Source organism: Nymphaea colorata, chromosome 11 (assembly GCF_008831285.2).
Source record: "Nymphaea colorata isolate Beijing-Zhang1983 chromosome 11, ASM883128v2, whole genome shotgun sequence".
NCBI lineage: Eukaryota > Viridiplantae > Streptophyta > Magnoliopsida > Nymphaeales > Nymphaeaceae > Nymphaea > Nymphaea colorata.
The window spans coordinates 1,044,411-1,063,797 of NC_045148.1; the positions used below are offsets into that span (position 1 = coordinate 1,044,411).

A 19,387-nucleotide genomic window follows, 5' to 3' on the forward strand; every position below is an offset into this window, starting at 1 on the left:
TTGCAGTTCTAAGCAAAATCTTAGCAAACTAACTGATGGTAGTTGCTTAATTGTTCTAACAAAATGAAGTTAATGAAAACAATAACCAAGTTAGAGGGCACAAAATGGTTTAATGATCAACATGATAACCATCTTCCTGTTACAACAACTTTTTTCTTTTTTTATGTTAACTACGTCGGCGTAAAATCCTGAAAGTCATATCTGTATCCTTCTAGGGTTCTACCTTGTTTTAGGATTTGGATGAACTTAAAGTGCAGTTTTTAACTAAGAGTGTTGTGATTACCACCATTTACACTCACTCTGTTCACTCTGTACAAGTGTAGGAGTAACACACAGCTGACACAAAATTCCAACATTCAAATTAGTGAAAAGGTTTAAAACAAAAAACAAAAGAAGGAAGTACCATTTTATTTGTTAATTTCTGGCTCGTTTTAACTGGAGGTTGCCGTGTATGTAGTGCAGTATCTCCTGGTGTGAGAGATGTGGGGAGTAAGGGTAGTCTGGTCGGTTTGAAATTTCAACGGCAATTTCGACATTTGAAAGAATCACGGGACTTAATATGGGGAAGATCTTTTCTTTACTGCAGGCACTCTCTCTCTCTCTCTGCCTGTTGGCGGATCGCTTCTTTTCTGCGGTTGTTTCTTAAAAAAAAAAGAAAAATCTGTAAAATTTCCTTCTTTTTCCCTTTCCCGTCTTTGGCTTTTGAATATGAAGGAATGAGTTAATAACAGCGAAGTAGCAAGTGATACGTCCCATTCGTTCCTTCTTCCTCCCTGCCATCTTATACTGAGTATTATATTTGCTTTCATCTCTCTCTCTCTCTCTCTCTCTCTCTCTCTCTCCACCTGATGCTGCTACCACATAGCTCCACGGCCTTCGTCAGTTGACCGTTGCGCCTCTCTCTCCGTCTCCCCCTCTGATACACAGATGCACACACGGAAACAGTAATGAGGCCTGCAACAAGTTTCTTGTGAAAGGTATGGACATTTTCTTTTTCTGTGAAAACGCTTCTTTTTTTGAATATTAGAAATTTATGCACGCGCAGCGCCTGGCCTTAATCATCTTTGTGTTTACTGTTTAGTTTCCCATTTCTTGCGGAGGTATAACATTTTTTTTTGGAGAAAATCCTTTCTTCCTGAGCTTCGTTTTTGAAATTTAGAACTTCTTATGCAGCTACGCGTGGTGTTAATCTTCCTTCTGTTTGGTATTCTATAAACGTTTGATCAAAATGGTGTTTTTGTACCTCTGCATTTCTCTCTCTCGCACGTCTTTTTTGTTTGCATTTTTTCCGTCTTTCGGTTCAATGCCGCGGTTATTGAGGATCATTTTTCCGTTTATTGGTTGCTAAGATTCCTGCCATCAATGAGTTTTCTAACTTTTGAGTGCTGCAGCTTTGAATTTTGAAGTTTGAACGCAAATCGTGCTCGGAAAAGCAGTAGTATGCTACGGAAAAGGCTTTATCTCCCTTCCCCAGAAAAAAAAAACACCTGTTGCTTTTTCCCCTTCGCCTGCGATGGAATATTTCAAAGTTTTACTGAAGATCTCATTGACCGGTTTACTCAATCATTTCATTCACTGAATCGCACTATCCTGTTCTTCTGTTTTTTCTGCTAGCCGATGAAGTATTGGTTTCCGCTATTACTTTAGCTCTGGTTTTAAAAGGGCCCACATTTCCCCTTTTGGGGGGAGTTTACAAGATAACTATGCATTTTCTCATCCTGGTTATATGGAAAGGTTTTTTGGTAAAGTAAACCGGTTGTTATTTTGCAAATGATGAGGATACGTGTGTTGGTGATAATCTGATTATCTACCAGATGATGATTTTCAAATTATTGTTTTGTCGAATCTTCTAAATTATAGAGTCGGATGCCTTTCTAGCCAAGCCACTTAACATTTTCTAGAAAGAAAAAACTATACCCAACTTGGGCTTTTTTCCTTAAATTTCTTTTTACTGAATTGGTTCCAAATTTTCTGTAGGTGTTGCCAGTTCGCGTTGATGCTTTGATTTTTATGTTCGTTTAAGAAGATTGCAGACAAAGAGGTTTTCCAGCTGCCTTTAGTTTTAAGGTAAATGTTTTCTTCTACAAGTGCATATCAGAGCCTTCTCTATACGTCCCATAGGTAACAAGGAAATTGTTCACAAGCAATCTCGGTTTGAAACTCGAGATTCTGTACTTTGCTTCATTGTCCTTCTTGTGCCTGTTTGTTTCTTTGGAAGGCAACCTTCGTATATCTTAAAATGTATTGTAAAATGTCTAGATCTTCATACAGTTGAAGTTAAGGTTCTTATTTTGGCTTATATTTATGGCTTTGATACTTAGATAAGAAGTATCAACTTCCTAGAAGTTCCTTGTCATTTCGTCGAAAGAGCTTACTTTTGATTATTTTAGAACATGATTTTATTATTGAAGAAACCAATCATATAGCTTACAAATCCAATCTTCCAAATGAGCAGCTGAGAGAACCATATGAGTTACAGGCGGTGGCATCTCTTTCATATAGAGGAATCTGGTTTCGATTCCAGTTTGGCAAATTCATAGAGGAAATAAGGATGGGATGCTCAAATTCTAAGTTGGATGATGAAGAGGTTGTCAAAATCTGCAGCGAAAGAAAGAAATTTGTCAAGCAGGCCATTCAACAGAGGATTCTATTTGCCACAGGCCATGTAGCCTATATCCAAGCTCTGAAACGGGTTTCAGCTGCTCTTCGAGAGTTTGCTGCTGGGGAAGAGAATCACGGGTTCATCTTTGAATTTACACCAACAAAATCTAAGCCTGAAACTATCACACTTGATTCACAATCCTTATCACCGAGTCCCATCAAACGTGAAACTGTTACAAATTATTTGAGGGCAGGTGCAAATCCATCAGTTCCAATAGAGGAAAGACCTCAATCTCCAGAGATCTTGAGGGTTGAATCTTATTCTCCATCTTATTACCGGAATGGAGGCGATGGTTTCTTCAGTGCACAATATCCTCTTTATTCATCGTTTTTTGGTGCACCGTACAACAAACGAAGCCCGCCTCCATTATCTCCACCTCGGTCTTCTCAATGGGACTTTTTCTGGAATCCCTTTTCATCTTTGGATTCCCAGATGTATCCCCCAAATAACAGCTTCTGTGGAATGACTGAGGATGAGATCAGAGGGATAGACAAGGTTCGTGAAGAAGAAGGGATTCCTGATTTAGAAGATGCAGTTGACGATGCTAAGAAAGACGAGATGCAGGAGGAGAAGGTGGAAGAGGATGCAGCAAGTAGTGAACCAACACTTCCAGATGAAACCTGCGAGGCAGAAAATGCGAAGCCATCATCAACCAAATCTTCTGAAGAAATCTCAGATTCCCTGTCTGACATTGTGATCGAATTTGGTCATGGCAAGATGGAACTTAGTGCTCACCCTGCTAACAGCGTTGAAGTATCAGAATTACGAAAGTCGGCAAAGCAGGGCGTGACAAGTGCAGAGGCTCCTGCTAACAAAACAGAAGCTGTGGTATTCTTTGACCAAGGCCCAGCAAACTTCTTTGAAGTCATTAAGAACATGGAAAATCAATTCATCATGGCATGTGACTGTGCTAATGAGGTAGCTACGATGTTGGAAGCAAGTAAAGTGCAACACTTCGCTGCAACTGAGCTAACAGGTTAGTATGCAAATCAGCAATTTTGAAACAGCTAGCCTGATATCTGCTAGTTTCATTTGCAAATACCACTGATGTGAATCATCTTGGAAGTACCATGCACTTAGCCGTGTTGGCGTAATTCTCATTGGCAATGGATAATCCTAACCGAATTGCAAGCTTTGAGACATCATCATATACAGATTTTGAGCATAAATTTTAGCCTCTCATTGTTTTGGACTAAACTATTTCTCTTCTTTCTTTGATGAGTGATAAACCTACCATGAACTAACGTTGGAACCTTGGTGTTCTTAAGATGTTGAATATGAGTTTCTTTCTTTAGCGAGTGTGGAAGACTTAGTTTGCCTTAATAGCTTACCTTAAAAATACTGAACTCTGAAGTTCTTTGGCACGATGGTGCAAACTCTGAACCATTTTGATTTTCTTCAGGTGTTAAAATTCTGAATCCAATTGCCTTGATTCGTTCTGCATCTTCTCGTTCATCATCTTCAAGAACTTTCCAAGCTTCTTCAAGTTCCAGGGACGATGATTGTGATACAATTAGTGACTTTTCTGAGGATCCTTGTATGCTTTCTGGAAGCCACAGGTCAACATTGGATAGACTGTACGCATGGGAGAAAAAGCTCTATGAAGAAGTCAAGGTACTCCTTATTTTTCCCCTCTTAGTTTCTGTCAAACAGCCTTTTATAATGTAAACGCAAATTAGGTGCACTGTTTATGTACCAGACCTATGTGTCTGAAGCAAGGAGCACAAAGGAAAGTTGTAACAAAAGCATGACGAATCTGGTAAAACTAGACATTCAGGAAACTGGAAAAATTGAGGCGCTCTAAATGTCTTAAATTTGGCATATCAATTGATTTTGGTATACAGTATATTCCGCCAATGTAGTTAATTGTCCATATCTGTTTTGCTGTCTGCAACAGGCTGGGGAGCGAATTCGCATAACATACGAAAAAAAGCGTAAGCAAATGAAAGAACATGACAGGAAGGGAGAGGACCCCTTCTTAGTTGATAAAACCAGACTTTCAATCAGAGATCTCCGCAACCGTATAAAAGTTTCTTTACAGTCAGTTGAGTCTATCTCAAGGAGGATTGAGACTTTGAGGGACGAAGAACTTCAGCCACAGCTAATGGAGCTGATTCACGGGTATGGTGATCATTTAGAAGTTAGTAAATTGAACATTTTATTCCATGACAGAGACTCAGAGAGTCTATAACTGGAGAAAAGGAATAAGCGTGCGCATTCTTCATCAAGTTGCCCACCATATGGATATACAGAATTTTTTATGCTCCTTGAATGTTGAAGTATCTAAATTCAAGAGTTCTCGTCTTCATTGTTCTTTTTCTTCTTTTCAAATAGGTTGGCAAGGATGTGGAGAGGAATGGCAGAGTGTCACCAAGCTCAGAAGCAGATCATGCTAGAAGCCAGCCAGCACACTCTACTCCCTTGGGTTCCTGCAGGTGTCTCGCCTGAATCTCATCAGCGGGCCACTTCAAAGCTCGAGGCGGAGCTCGTGAATTGGCAGACCACCTTCAGCAACTGGGCAGAGGCTCAACGTGCTTACGTCCGTTCCCTCCTTGGCTGGGTACTCAACTGCCTACGCCTCCAATCAGAAAGCTCGTTCACGCTGCCCAACTCGCCGCACCGCCTCGGTGCACCACCAATCGTCACGATTACGGCTCGTTGGGCTGCCATGTTTGATGAGTTATCAGAAGCTCCGGCTGTCAGCCAGCTGAGAAATTTCTCGGTGAACGTCCGAGATCTCTACGACCAACAATGTGAGGATTTGAAGCAAAGACGGAGGTCCGATCAAGTTGTCAGGAACCTGGAGGCCAAACTGCAAATGACCAACCTCTTGCTCGATCAGATCGAATCCGGCGCATTGCCGGAATCCGGCGGTGCCGCAGCAGAGCAGGAGCTGGCTATTGAGACTTTTCAAAAGCAGTTGGAGGACGAGAAGGCAACGCAAAGGGACTTAACCGAACGATCGGCGGAAACGGCCGTCAGTGTTGTTTGCACCGGATTGACATCGGTGGTCGACGCCGTTTCAGAGTTCGCCGCTAAGTCTGCCGAAGGATACGGCGAGCTCGAGAAGGTGTGCGAGAAGATGAGGCAGATGGCGGGTGGAAGATCTAACGGTCAGTCATAGGTCTGCGATTTGCAGAACGGTGCCTGTAACTTTACAGAACGGGTGAAAAAATCCCTTCTCGTTTAGCCGTCCTTCAATGGTCATTAATCACTATGTATAAAAAGCAATTAGCGTTATTCCATTTATTTTTTCCTTCAAATTTCAAAGTAGCCTTCAAGCTTGTTATGACATCCCACCATTGCATCTTTAATAACTTGTGTTCAGTTCAACCATGGTAAATTTAACTCGACGGTGGTTAAAATAATCGCTTGAAATACATCGAAAATATTAGGTGGTGATTGGAAACTTTCAAAATCTGAGTGAGTTTTATATTATTGGAAAAACCTGAGCGTGTTTTTGTTGTTAAGTTTTCATTCTAAAATATCCACAATTTAACAATTTGCACCATAAAAATAGTGCAAGCATGCTTTCAGTAATATGCACTTCGTGCTGGAAATCGGTCATCTGTTAACCAAAGGCTTTGAAATTCCTTTCGCAATTGACCCAATTAAACTTACCTCTCATATATATATATATAGCCAAATTAAAGTTTTAAAATTTTGACTAGGATTGAAATAGCTTTTTTCAAAAATTTTATATAAAACAAGTAAAATATTCTAAAATTTACTTGTAAATTTAAAAGATTTTTTTTTTTTTTGAGGTGGGGTGAGAGCCCAAGCGGGTCCAATCTTGGCTCCGCCCCTAGTAAGGCCCTTCAGCCAACAAAAGGGGGCAGACTTTGATGCTTGTCTCTCTTATGGGCGGGCAGAGCACAAGTGTCGCCTCATCTGCTAAACTATAACCCTTATGTACTGTTCTTTGTTTCAACATAACATTCAAAGGAGCATATCACTTGCGTATAGGAAAAAAAATACAAATTTTGCTAGTTCCATTTTAATTGGATCTTTCTTCGTCAGAGTCAGCCTTGAATTTGAATTTGGACTTGAAATTTTGAAACCAAAGGTGGAATTGATGGGGTAAGATATGACTTTTATATAAGTTGAATTAGATCCTATTGGATTTCAAGCTCAAATTTGGTTTCAAGTACTTAGATCATATATCGAATCTAAGTCCAATGGTAGTTCAGATTCTTTTTGCCTTTTCAGATCTGACTAGATGGATTTGAGTTAAAGTCATTAATCAAATCTTCGTGACCCATTTATTCCCTATTTATATGGTTTGTCCTATCATCCAAGTAAAAATAGAAACTCATATGGCATGAGAAAATATCCAGTATTAGAACTTAGAATTTCGATATCCTGAAACTTTAAGACTTCCACTCTCAAAGAACAGTAAAAAGAAATGATTGGTGGGGAAATATTGCTTTACTTTTAATATTTAATATAAATATATTGGCATGCAGTAAAAGGAAAAGTACGATAAATATGAATACGAAATCTAAATTGAGAAAAAACTTGGAATTGTTTTTAGCATCCTAATTTTCACGATATATGCAACAGCTTTTTCAGAATCTGCATATTTAAAGTTTGTCATGATTTTACAATTGACCGACATTTGAATATCTCCTGAGAGAAGTAGCAAGCCTGATGAGCAGCCGCCGGCGGAATTTGCGACCGATGACCGAAGCATTCAGTAAAATGCCCGAAATTGATCCGGATCAGGATCTGGACTTGGGCCGGACCCGGTGGCAGCCCTAGAAGTCGTTTCAATTTTCAGGGACTTGGCAGAACCCTTCTTCAACCTCTCAAACACCACTCTCATGGCTGTGGAGAAGCTTGTACATGTCTTCCTAACCACGCTTTCCCTCCAGTTTTCTTAGATTTTCTCCGTTTTCCACTCCAAACCCCAGTGTTCATCGTCTAATGGTTTCTCTGTCCTCCTACCCATTTGCATTTTTTAGCTAAATCCCCTCCAAAGTTCTTCTTCCTATCTTTCTGAGCGCATTGAAGTATGGGCGATCGTGGGCAGTCTGAGAATCTCGTTCTCGTGGCCAGAAAACCATGTTTTGGACTCCCAACGGGATGCCCGTCTTGCTTGCCTGTCTATATTTACCTCAAATTCTCCGGCATGCCATTCGAAGTTTGTTTCGATACTTCAAAACCGGATTCAGGTTAGTCGGTACCCTTCATGTGAACAAAAGAATATATGAGCGGTATTTTCTTGCTTAGTTAGATGTTGTCCATTTTAAATTTTTTGTACGATGTTACATCTGAAACTCTGAATTTACCATGTGATCACATATAATTTATGTCCAGGGGAATATCGAGATTGCGTGTAATTTGTGTCTAGGAATCTCAAAAGTAGTTCTCGGTTTGTAATACTGCTTGTCAGCTTTCAGTTTTAGCTTGATCATGGTAGTATTTATGTATGTCGATTTTAGCTTGATTTATATTGCCAAATTTATTTATGTTGGGTTGTGGGGTCTGTGGAATAATGAGGAGACAGGGAAGTGAGGTTGAGGAGGAGAAGGGATTTGTTGGTTGCCTGTTACATCTTCATATTGGTGGTCGGCCGAGTTTTCAATTTGGTGCTCTATTTTCATTGATTTTTTTTTTTTTTTGGGGGAGGGGGCGCGTTTGTCCTAATAGCATCACAATTTGCCAAGCGCTGGACAATAGTATTTCTTAGAAATCCTTTCTGTTCTATATTTTCTATTTTTCTGTTCTGGGCAACAGAATTGTTGCATGGCTGGAGGAGGAGCTTTCTAGTGAGTTCTACACTTTTATCTGTTATCTCTTGGAGTTTGGAGCATTTCTCTTGTTAATTTTCTTTATAAGGCCATAAAGGGCTGAGAAGATAATGAACTCGAATATAGTAAAAATATATATTCCGTTGCTGATAAAGAAAGAAGCCATATATTGTGATCTACCAATATTATCTTACTGGAAATGTGTTATTTAGTTAACATTATCACGTTTCCCTTTTAGTTGATGTTTGTGAAACATCTGATAATATCATAATACTGTGGCTCCAGTGATGAAGCCAGAAAATTTCTTTCTAAGGAGAACTAATAATTCAATTGAAACTTTTAAGGGGCATCCATTGTGTAAATAAGTAAATCTATATGAGGTGCTAATGCATAAATAAGCAATTTATGTGGTCTGGTGTGGATTGCCTATATCAGCCCACATGTGCCTCTGCTCTGGTGCCATAATATAGTCATAGAATAGATATGGTTAAAATACACCCAAATAATACTTTTCTAAGTTGAAAAAGGAATTTTATTGAAAATGCAAGGGAGACTTATTGAAAGAGCTTTACCATCTTGAGGAAATGTGCTTTGAAAGGGCACATCGCCGTGCTTGGGCCACTCTGGAAGCTGCAGTTGGCCTCATTCTTGGCAAATTTTATATGGTGTGCAATATCTGCAAATGATACAGTTTGAGGAAGCGTCCTCCATAAATGCTTCATTGGTGCTTCTTTGTCATTGGCTTCTTCCCAGTTTCTGTTTCTATTGGACTTGACGAGTTCTCATTCTAGCTGTTGCTTCTCCTTGTTTTCTCATTTGCTTCACTTTTTGTTGACTTTTGATGAGATCAGAAGGCATTATCCTAGCAGGTATTAGGCTGGTGGAGAGGCATCATGCTAGGGCTCTTATCCCTTATTTTAGCTGCTGTCTGACAGGGATACTCTGTGTTGATTATTGTTCTGTAACCTTCATATAGAAATCATATTGGAAACATCACAAAAATGGTTTCCTCTCCATATCTTCACCTGTATGTAAGTAACATAATGTAGCTGTCAAAAGTTCGCAAAAATATCGTCAACTATTTCAGAAGGCCTATTTGTCATTTTCAAAAGTCATCCTTCTTTCTTTTAATGTTTGAACAATCTTTCTCAGCAACAGAGTTTGATTTTTAGATGTCTTAGTCAATGTCATCGATGCGAAGTAGATACATTCATGATGTAGTTGGTATCAGCTTATGCAGTTATCTTTTGCCTTTGCTGCCTTTTTTACACTACCACGTGGATTTGAGGTGTTTTCTGTGGCCTTACATGTTCCACGAGTTAGATAAGAGTTTATAAGACATAGCAAGAGAAGTGCAGGCGGTCCTCTGTGACTTGCCAAGAGAACAGCTTGTGAGAGCCATACACATCCACATGCATGCACTAGAATCCGGACATGTTTATATGTTTTATTGTTTTCTAAATCATTAACTCATGAGTTATTCTTAAATGTGTTCCAATACAAAGTCTGGTTCTTATATTGCCTCATTATCTTTGTTTTTCACATCTTCCATGATTTTTTTAAACTGAGATTTGAGGAGGGAGGCAGTTAAGTTCTTGTTTAGTCTGTATATTATGTGAATAGCATTTGGAGATTTTCCATTTTGTTCTTGCTTTTCATGGACAAAACTTGATCTTTTATTGGTCCACTTTTTTGTCATCTTGCTGCCTCTATCATCATTTTCTTTGGATCTGGTCCACTTATTCTTATCTCTTTTTGTGTTATTTCTTCACCTATCTTGTCAAGCTTTACCTTTATAAATGGCAATCTAGGTACTATTTTTTGACATATATTCACTAAACATCCTCGGTTATAGTTTTTCAGTCATTCATTTTTTTTTTAATCTTTTGGTTGCAAGATTACTCATGAGTAAATTGAGTATTTCAAGCTGCTTATGCATGCATATTTTGATATTCAAGTGAAGAACTTAAGCAAAGGCGTTTATGGGATTTTCAAGATGTGTTAAATATCTTGTTCTCTAATGGTAATTGTAGTCGTGATGCACTAATTTTGAGCTCTATGATTTTGTCATTTCGTTTTTTTTTTTTTTTTTTTTTTTAGTGCATGTACTGGTATGTGTTTGGCGTGAAATTAGGTAATTGATGCAAGCTATGCCGCTTCTTGATAATGATGATGCTTCTCTATCTCATGCTTATTATTTATGAATTTGCACATTTGCATCCTGATTGAGGTGCCTCCATGTTTTGGTCATGTGTGTGTGATACGCTTCTGTCTCTGCAGAAGACATACCATCAGTGGAATATGGTGATTATGTAGCATTCAACAGTGAAAAGGGTGGAACTATTGAAGGATTGAAAGAAGATGGAATCCTTGATATGGATTCAAAACTTCTTAGTCACTCAATTCCTGAGTGGTTAGCAATGAAGGCAATGATTGATTCATGGCTTGCAGATGCTTTAGCTTATGAACTCTGGATCGGTTCTGGTGGTAGTGCAGTTCGTCAAATCTATTACTCTGATCTCCCTTGGATAATTGGGAAGGCTCTTCACTGGAAGCAAACTCAAGCTGCGAAGCAAAGGCTTGGGATCACAATGTCTAATACTGCTGAAAGAGAGGCTGAGGTATACAATTTCAGCTCGCATATTGATGATTGATGTTTCGTCTCTTCAGACAGTTTAGCATGTAAGACTGTCTTACTCTGAAGAAAAAGTTGTTTTGTTTAATTTGTAATAGAAAAAATCATACTCAATTTCTTGTTTAAATAACATTTATTTCTTTAAATGTAATTTGTTATCTTGATTTTTCTTTGAAACGAAAGCTAAAACTGGTCTTTCAACACCTAATTTAGTACCTGACTGGAGAAGTTTAATTGCTGGGAGAGTTTATCTAAGTGCATCTGAAAATACCCTCCAACATCTTTGTTATTGCTGCCTGGCCGGAAAACATAGAAACTGCATACTTCAGCTTGCATTCTCTTATTGAGGTCTAAATGACATTTGGAGTTTTTATCTAAGTGTTATTCTCAATCAATCACTCCCTTCAGAATCTCACTGTTTCTAGGTGCTCAAAGGATTTTGCAAGCATCATCAAAATGCCCCTAAAAGATTGCACACACTGTGGTCTGCAGGTCTACTATTGTTTCCAGCTGGTTGGCTCCTCTTTATGGGTCAAAATTATCCGAATAGTAGCCAACAAGCAATGTTAGCACCAATTGTTTAACACAGTTGTTTTGCATAGATTTTCAGGAAGGCTACAAAAGCATATGAGGCACTCTCTGCAAAACTAGGGGAGAACAATTTTTTCTTTGAGGATAGGTATACTAAAAATTACATTCTTGTTTCATTCTCTAATCTCTATGTATTCCAGTCTGGTTTTAAAACTTGACTAAACAAGTTTGAGTTACCTCAGTTGCTTTTATGTTTTTCAGGCCAACAAGTTTGGATGCTGCTATGCTTGGGCATACGCTGTTCGTTCTTCATGCTCTATCTGTGAGTTCTCCATATGGACATTCTGTATCTAATACGTGTACCAGTACGCTTGATGCTAGAAGAGAAATGTAGTCATTTATGTATTGGTGTTTGTAATGCTGATTTGCATTTCTGTTGTTTTCTAAAGCATTTTGTAACTCTTCACAACTTTATTGTTTTGTCTTCTGTGAAACTTCTTGCATATTGCAAACCAAAGATTCTTCTTTTACTGATGACTTCATCTAATAACCTAGGATTCATCTACATTGAGGTCTCAGCTCACAAGACATGAAAATCTTGTCAGATATTCAGAGAACCTCAAGGTAGAGTTCTTGGAAGATAGTTCAACATCTGTTCCCAGATCTCCTTTTGAACCATCAACATCATCAATGCCAAGCAGAAAATCTGCACCATACGGAAGTAAGTATGAGATAACCGTCCAGCTAGAAGTGTAATTTAGAGAATATATTTATTGGTCGTGATTGTTTCGTGTCCTTTTGTGAAAAGGTTGAGCTATGAACTCTGCAATTTTTTGTTTGGTCGTGATTTTTTTTGGACACTTAAATCTTTTCTTTGTCAAATGTAGAAAGTGCTGTACCACTTTCATTTTCTGACTATGCTCAAGTTCCCCATTAGTGTTCTTGGACGTTCATCCATGTTTATGGAAGTGCTAACCCACATGTTCATCATGACACTAATGTTCAGCTAGTAAACCCAAGAGCAAGCCTAAGAAGGAAAAGACAGAAGAAGAGAAGGCATTCCGCAGAAGAGCAAAGTATTTCTTGTTAACGCAGCTTGTCGCTGTTCTTGTTTTTTTGACACTTATGGGTGGCTCGGAGGAAGCAGATATAGAGGTTGATGATGATGAAGGCATTGATTACGAGGACTAGGCTGGTGTGGTTGCCTTCTCCCCTCCCCTCCAAGCGTCAAATTTATTATTGAGTCTGGTTCTCTGTCAATTCATCAAAGATATTTAAATTATTGTAAGGTAGCTACTGTTCAGGATTTTTGGTTGAATTACAGATTCATTTGTCGTGATCTTCCTTCATGTCTTCATATTTCATACTTGTGACCGGAATCATGGTTAGACACTAAATTAGTTAAATCTCTGCTTCATGGCAGGCAGATTTGTAGGGTCTTGATCCAGTTTCAAGCGCTCAACTTGAGAATCCTTCAACCATGGGGGACTCGGTTGTGAATCTTTCTGAGCTTGCCTGTCCTTGTAGCTCATGGCTTGGCCTGTGCCGTGGGCTAAACTTGGCTTGATCCTTGGTTATGCAAATTTTCTGTTTGAATCAGATATTAGACACATCCATTTTCCCATTCAAAACATCCAAATACATCATACGCTGTGCTTCCGGAGGGAAAGACCTCGGATGCAATTCGAATCAGAGTTGGGTTTCACTTGTCAGAGCTAATTCTGACATGGGCCAATATTTAAATTCTAATTCAGTTTACTCCTCGTGCAAACCTATATCCAAATGCACATCCAAAGTGCATATATTTTACCATTTTATGTCACATCCATTACTTTATAGGGAAGTCCTAGATTCAGTAATGTCTCAGCATTCTTGGGCTTGGATTGGTTATCCTCAATTGGGCCTTTTTTGGTCCAGATATAACAGAATTGGTTCGAATCTGACCCCTTTTCTCCACTAGATCTGAGCAACGTCAATATACATACATTATATATATATATTGTAGTTTTTGTTTTTCATGTAACAGACACTGAAACTCGCAAATGAACCCTCTCTTCTGGACAATGGTTGCCAAGTAGCCGGCCTCTGCTTAGTTAAAATGCATGCGTTGGATATGGAACGGCTAAAATTTTGCTGAGTTCTTACTTGAAGTTATTAGATTTTACCTGAAATCAAAGCTAGTTGCTATTTAGGTGCAGCTCATGATACTGTAAGCAACTTGGCCATTACCTTTAGCTGGCCTTGGATACTACTAACCGCTTTGCTCCTTCTAATGTACAACACACTCCTAAGATTATTGCTCACCAAGCTCGCTCTGGACTCTCATGGAAAATTGCAGGGAGCCCAAAGGGTGGTGGATCAGGGAATGCCCTATCTTTTGCCTCTCTCACGAAGCATATGAAAAAGTCCCACTCTCAGGGGAAGGATCTCCATTCCCAGATGGCCCTCATCTTTCAGGTGCCCCCTTTATGGCCAATCGACCCAGGAGACTATCGGGCCCTGCTCATAGATATTTTTCTTTCCCCTCCTTGCTTCCAGTGAAAGACAAGCAAGTGCAAAGCAACATTCTGTCTACTCCATCTAGCCAGGACCTCACTATGGAAGTCGATCCTGGCGAGTTGAGTGCTGATAGCAAGCTTGCCCCTTCCCTGCTGAAGGAGGAAACATAATCCCTCCTGGCTGATCCTCATCTGCCTTGTTGATTGAAGGTACTACCCTTTCGCCCCTTCCTTTTATGAAGATCTTGAATTGGAATATCAGAGGGCTGGTCCGGAAGGAAGCCCAACGTGCGGTTTATAATTCTTTACATGTGAAAAGTCCTGACATAGTGTTTTTACTAGATTCTATGCTTTCTGGTAATCACATTGCTACTTTCTTTAATAGACATAGCAAGTATAATTTTGTTTCGAACCATGACCAAGCAGATGGTCGGGCTCGTGTTATTGCAGGATGGAACCCCACAACCATCGAGTTGTAGACATTATTCTTTGCAGGGATTGGATCAGTCTTATTGACAAGAAGCGTAACGGGTCCCCAACTTTTGCTACTTTGGAGGCTACCTTCACCCTCATCGATTCACCCATCAAGCTGCTCTTTGTACTCTTAGCAACTCTTCAAAAACTTGGTCCTCCCTGTTGGTGTGATTGGGGACTTTAATGCCGTCAGAGACAATAATGATAAAAGTGGTTGAGCCCATAATTCATCCTCTTGCAATGACTTCAATAAGTTCATAGCAGACAATAATTTCAGCATTGTTGACGACCCCAGTGACATTTCACCTGGAGCAATAATAGGAGAAACTCAGCTACGATCTTGTGGAAATTGGACTGGGCAATGGTCAACGCCGCTTGGGTGCTTCAAGTTGGGGATCAGAATAGTCTTCAAATATTACCTAGGTGTGCTTCGGACCACAGTATTCTGGTGCTCCGCTCTGTTAAAGTCTCTTATAGGAATCCTTTAAGAGGTTAGTTTAAGTTTAAGTTTAAATTCCTTAAGAATTGGAGCTTGAGAGATGAGTGTGTGGAAGTCATTTGCGAAGGTTGGAGCTATCAAGCCTTAGGGTGTGCCTTCATCCGTGTTCTATCCAAGCTTGAGGTTACTCGCAGCAAACTTTCAGCTTGGAAGCTTGGAATAATCTGCATTACGGGAATATTCCCCAAAAAATTGACTCCCTTCATAAAGAGCTTAATGTTGTTCAAGCAAGAATGGATAGTGGGGACTTATCCTTATCTGGCCTTGAGTATTGCATCAGACTTGAGTTGCAAGCTACTTTAAAGGAAGAAGAGCTGCTTTGGGCCCAAAAAGCCAAAATTAATTGGCTGAAAAATGGCGATCGTAACACAAAATTTTATCAACAGGTTGCATCAGAGAGAAAATCTAGGCAGTCTCTTTCTACTATATTTGTGGGGGACCTTACCATTGAGGCTCAAGACCAGATCAATGATGAATGTACCAAATTCTTTAAGGCGCTTCTTTGTGAAGATGCTGCCACTGGTTCTATGTTTGATCATTTAAGCCCTAGTCCTATTGTTTCTAGGGAAGAAAATTTAGAGCTCCTTGCTCTTATCTCAGACTCAGAAATCAAACATGCAGTCTTTAGTTCTAAGGCTGATAGTGTTCTAGGACCTGACGGCTTCTCGGCTTTCTTCTACCAATGCTATTGGCACATTGTTCGAGACGATGTCACCAGGGCGATTAAGGAATTCTTTGAAACAGGTCGACTAGTCAAGAAGATCAACAGATCCATTCTAGTGCTTATCCCTAAGCATCAAGGCACTTGCTCGCCGCAAGACTTCAGGCCGATTGCGCTCTGTAACTCTCTTTATAAATTCATCACCAGTCATTTGCTTCCGTATGAGACCTATTCTGGCCAGAATTATTGCAGATTCACAAGGAGCCTTTACCAAGGGCAGAAAATTACATGATCAGGTTGCCATGGCTCACGAGGTTGTAAATTTCATGTTTGTCCATTATGTCCTGTCTGTGTGCTACCAATTGGACTTATCAAAGGCCTATGATCGAGTGAACTGGAATTTTCTTAGAAACTCCCTTCTCTCGCTGGGCTTTCATGATACTTGGATTGCACGCATTATGACATGCATCTCAATAGTTTCAATTGCGATTTTAGTCAATGTGTGGTGAGTCAATACTTTCATAACTCTCGTGGCCTCAGACAAGGTGATCCAATGTCACCACTCCTCTTGATTGGTATCATGGAGTGTCTCCATAGGCGTATTCTGCATAGTGTAAACACGAATAAGCTTTGCGGGCCAACTATACCAAGGGTCGAGAAAGCGCCTGTGGAACTATTCTTTGCTTATGATATAATTTTCTTCCTCCCACTTAAAGTGAAGTTTCTTCAAGAAATTAAAGGTATTATGAGTGATTTCGAAATGAAATCTGGTATGAAAGTTAATGATGCTAAGTTGAGAATAGTAACTTTCAATGCCCATGAAGACTTGAGCAACATGGTTGTGGCCTCTCTTCCTCTTAATTACCTGGGGCTTCCCCTTTTTATTGGAAAATTTAGCCCATATCTTTGCCAACCCCTTATTACGGAAGCTCAAAGGAAGCTGGCAGCATGGAAGGCCTCGCTACTATCTTATGCGGGTAGACTCTGCTTACTTCAATCCTCTTTTATACCTCCAATATTTTTTTGGTGTTCCCCCTTCAAACTTTCGAAAAAGATTATTCAGGTTCTCGTGCCCCTTGCAGCTAATTTTTATGGGCCTCTAACCTTGGACGCCGCAAACAACATTTAGTTGCATGGAATAAACTTTGCAGACCGAAAGGAGAGGGTGGTGTGGGGCTTAGAAGCATTAAAGATCTTAACAGAGCCTACTTAGGAAATCTTGTTCTGCAGGTCAGTCATACAACTTTTTCTTAGGCTTCCCTTGCCTCAAAGAAATATCTCAGCAACCACAGTCTATGGACACGTAAGGGTAAGGCAAAAGATTCTTCGTTCTGGAGATGTATAGAATGGGGTTGGGACGCCATTAAAAAGGAGGTCAGATGGTCTGTGGGAAATGGATTTACAGCTCGAGTGTGGTTGGATGATTGGGGGAAAGACATTTTGCTGTTCAAAGTCCATTCCTTTGAGTTCTATACTTTAGCGACCATGCATGCTTTTTCTATTGCAGAGTTAAAGCTTGCCATTCAACACAACTTAGATGATAAACGATTGGCTAAGGATGTTCTTCCCAATCTAAGTTCTATCCACCTTTCTCAATCTCTTGATTCGTGGCAATGGAAGAGCTTAGATTGGGATAATGTTTCTTGGCAGCTTATTTGGGAGGATATCCAAAAAAAATGGAACACTTTTTATTGGAAAAAGACTATCTGAGATGTTGCGATTCCACCAAGGGCCCAATGATATGCATACATCGCGAGCGAAGGAAAGTTGAGCACTATGGACAGCCTCCAACGTAGAGGGTTTCATCTGCCGAATAGATGCCCTCTTTGTCTTTCTGATGAGGAGTCTATTAATCACCTATTTTTTCATTGTCCGATCACTTCTTTGGCATCTCATCCTTACAAAATTCCCGAAACCCTATGTTACTTTGAGATCGTTTCCACAAGGTATCTAGTGGTGGATCCCTCCTCTTTCAAGAGAGGATGGTTGAGCCGGTGTTGGCGAATTACCTTTCTAGTAGTAATTTGGAAAATTTGGGCATGGAGAAACTCATTAGTTTTTGAAGATCGTCCTATATATGCGACACAAAATATTGACAAAATGTAGAACGAGTGTTCCTTGATCTATCAATCTCTCAATTCGCCACCAGATCAGAGAAGAGAGATTTCACTTTGGGTTAAAACAAGCTTTCTTCTTGGCTTAAGTCTCCTTAAAGCATATTATGAGGTTCTAATTCAGATAGTTACTTCGAAAGTGGGTGATTTTGTTAAAGTTGGAGCACTGATCTCTACCAAAAGGCAGATTCGGAACAAGGAAGCGCTTCCTGGTTTCCTTTTCACATTCACTTCCCAACCTCTCTTCCATGAAACTACTAGCTTGGAACAATTATTGTCCATGATGCAAATTGAGGGGCAGAGTGTGCATATTCATTCTAGCAACATGCAGTGGGTTAAAGCTATGTGGGAGATGATCCGTGGTCAAATTCAACTTTTTCTATGCTTCCACAACATAAGTAGGCTGAAGTCACATCTCAAGTTCTGTTGTCATAACCCCTCTAAGGAACTAGATTTCTTTTTGTCTTATTCCTTGCAATCCAATGTTACCCTTCATTGGGACCCCTCCTCTTGTGGATGGAATTCGAACTCGTCAGTTAGCCCTGCACCATAAGTGACGTTTTTGGGCTTCTTTCTTGTGTACATTCCTTCCACTTTTTTTTTTGTATCTTTTATATCTTTTGTTAATATCTCAATAAAATGGTCGAGGGCTTCCCCCAACAGGATTGCATTGGAGAATAGGCTCGATCAGTACTATGGTGTATTTCTTTGTTCGGAGATCAAAGTTTATGAGATAGGTCCAGTTGTTCATGGCAACCCATGTTTGTTAGAGGTAAACAATGCACGAAATTTTATAAGGTTCACTTTTTTAGGTGCAAAACTTCGTTTAATGCAATTAATTAATTCATTTCCGCGTTGAATGAGAACTGTTTTTCCCTATTCTTTTTCTTTTTGGGATTTGGGCCATTTGGCCTACTTATAAATTTCATTTTATAAGGGACTAATTTTTTTAGAATATTATAAAAATTGATTTCGTTTGATTGGCAGACGCATAAAACCATTGGGAAAAATCATATTTTTTGGTAAATTTGTTTCAGAAACAGCTGAGTCAGATGAAGTGCTGTCTATGAACGGTGTCCATGGTTTTCAAAGGGAATCTGATACTAACAACTAGAGACGACAGCCACCTGTAAAGAGGTTGTACAAATTTCTAGCTTAATCGAGTCACCTCATTCATGATTCAACTTCCAATAAGCTGCGAATATTTAAAAAATTTATTTTCGAAAAAAGTGGATGAAAATATATAAAAACTAAAATACAATTATTCTTAAAACGTTGAACAAACTAAAAACTGACATGCAGCGCCGTGGAATTAGTTGCACAATCAAAATATTCGTTTCCCTCGATTTGAATAAATTGATTCATGCTAATCACAATTAAAACTCTTTATCGAAGAAACTAATTTTATAATATATATGTCGACAAAAATATTTTAAATTATTTATTAATTAGTTTTTATAAAAAAAAATTGCAGTCCTGGGCATGTTGGTTGGCTGGAAATGACAGAAGTCCTAAAAGCTTTACAAGAGTTGAATGTTGGTTGGAAAAAGATTGGGCACT

General features: G+C 39.4%; 2 protein-coding genes across 3 annotated transcripts; both read left to right on the forward strand.

Moving 5' to 3' along the window:
• The first annotated feature begins 663 nt into the window (after positions 1-663).
• Positions 664-5,928, forward strand: LOC116265030 (protein ALTERED PHOSPHATE STARVATION RESPONSE 1-like). Of its 2 annotated transcripts, XM_031645545.2 has the most exons (6): positions 664-977; positions 1,978-2,067; positions 2,456-3,638; positions 4,065-4,276; positions 4,560-4,783; positions 4,997-5,928. In XM_031645545.2, the coding sequence occupies exons 3-6, from the start codon at positions 2,552-2,554 to the stop codon at positions 5,784-5,786; spliced, it is 2,313 nt and encodes a 770-aa protein (XP_031501405.1). In that variant the 5' UTR covers positions 664-977; positions 1,978-2,067; positions 2,456-2,551; the 3' UTR covers positions 5,787-5,928. The 2 variants fall into 2 exon arrangements, with proteins under 2 accessions (XP_031501405.1, XP_031501406.1); XM_031645546.2 differs by lacking the exon at positions 664-977 and having other exon boundaries at positions 1,054-2,067.
• Positions 5,929-7,315: 1,387 nt separating this feature from the next.
• LOC116263903 (mitochondrial outer membrane import complex protein METAXIN) lies at positions 7,316-12,925 on the forward strand. The gene is made up of 6 exons (XM_031643723.2): positions 7,316-7,836; positions 10,696-11,036; positions 11,653-11,729; positions 11,843-11,903; positions 12,137-12,302; positions 12,588-12,925. Exons 1-6 carry the CDS (start codon positions 7,677-7,679, stop codon positions 12,770-12,772), a joined length of 990 nt encoding a protein of 329 aa, XP_031499583.1. The 5' UTR covers positions 7,316-7,676; the 3' UTR covers positions 12,773-12,925.
• Positions 12,926-19,387: the final 6,462 nt, after the last annotated feature.

Coding starts and splice junctions, on each gene's coding strand:
- LOC116265030 (XM_031645545.2), top strand. CDS start 2,552: ATGGGATGCTCAAATTCTAAGTTGGATGATGAAGAGGTTGTCAAAATC. Junction 3,639..4,064: donor CGCTGCAACTGAGCTAACAG/GTTAGTATGCAA, acceptor GATTTTCTTCAG/GTGTTAAAATTCTGAATCCA. Junction 4,784..4,996: donor CTAATGGAGCTGATTCACGG/GTATGGTGATCA, acceptor CTTTTCAAATAG/GTTGGCAAGGATGTGGAGAG.
- LOC116263903 (XM_031643723.2), top strand. CDS start 7,677: ATGGGCGATCGTGGGCAGTCTGAGAATCTCGTTCTCGTGGCCAGAAAA. Junction 7,837..10,695: donor TACTTCAAAACCGGATTCAG/GTTAGTCGGTAC, acceptor CTGTCTCTGCAG/AAGACATACCATCAGTGGAA. Junction 12,303..12,587: donor AAAATCTGCACCATACGGAA/GTAAGTATGAGA, acceptor ACTAATGTTCAG/CTAGTAAACCCAAGAGCAAG.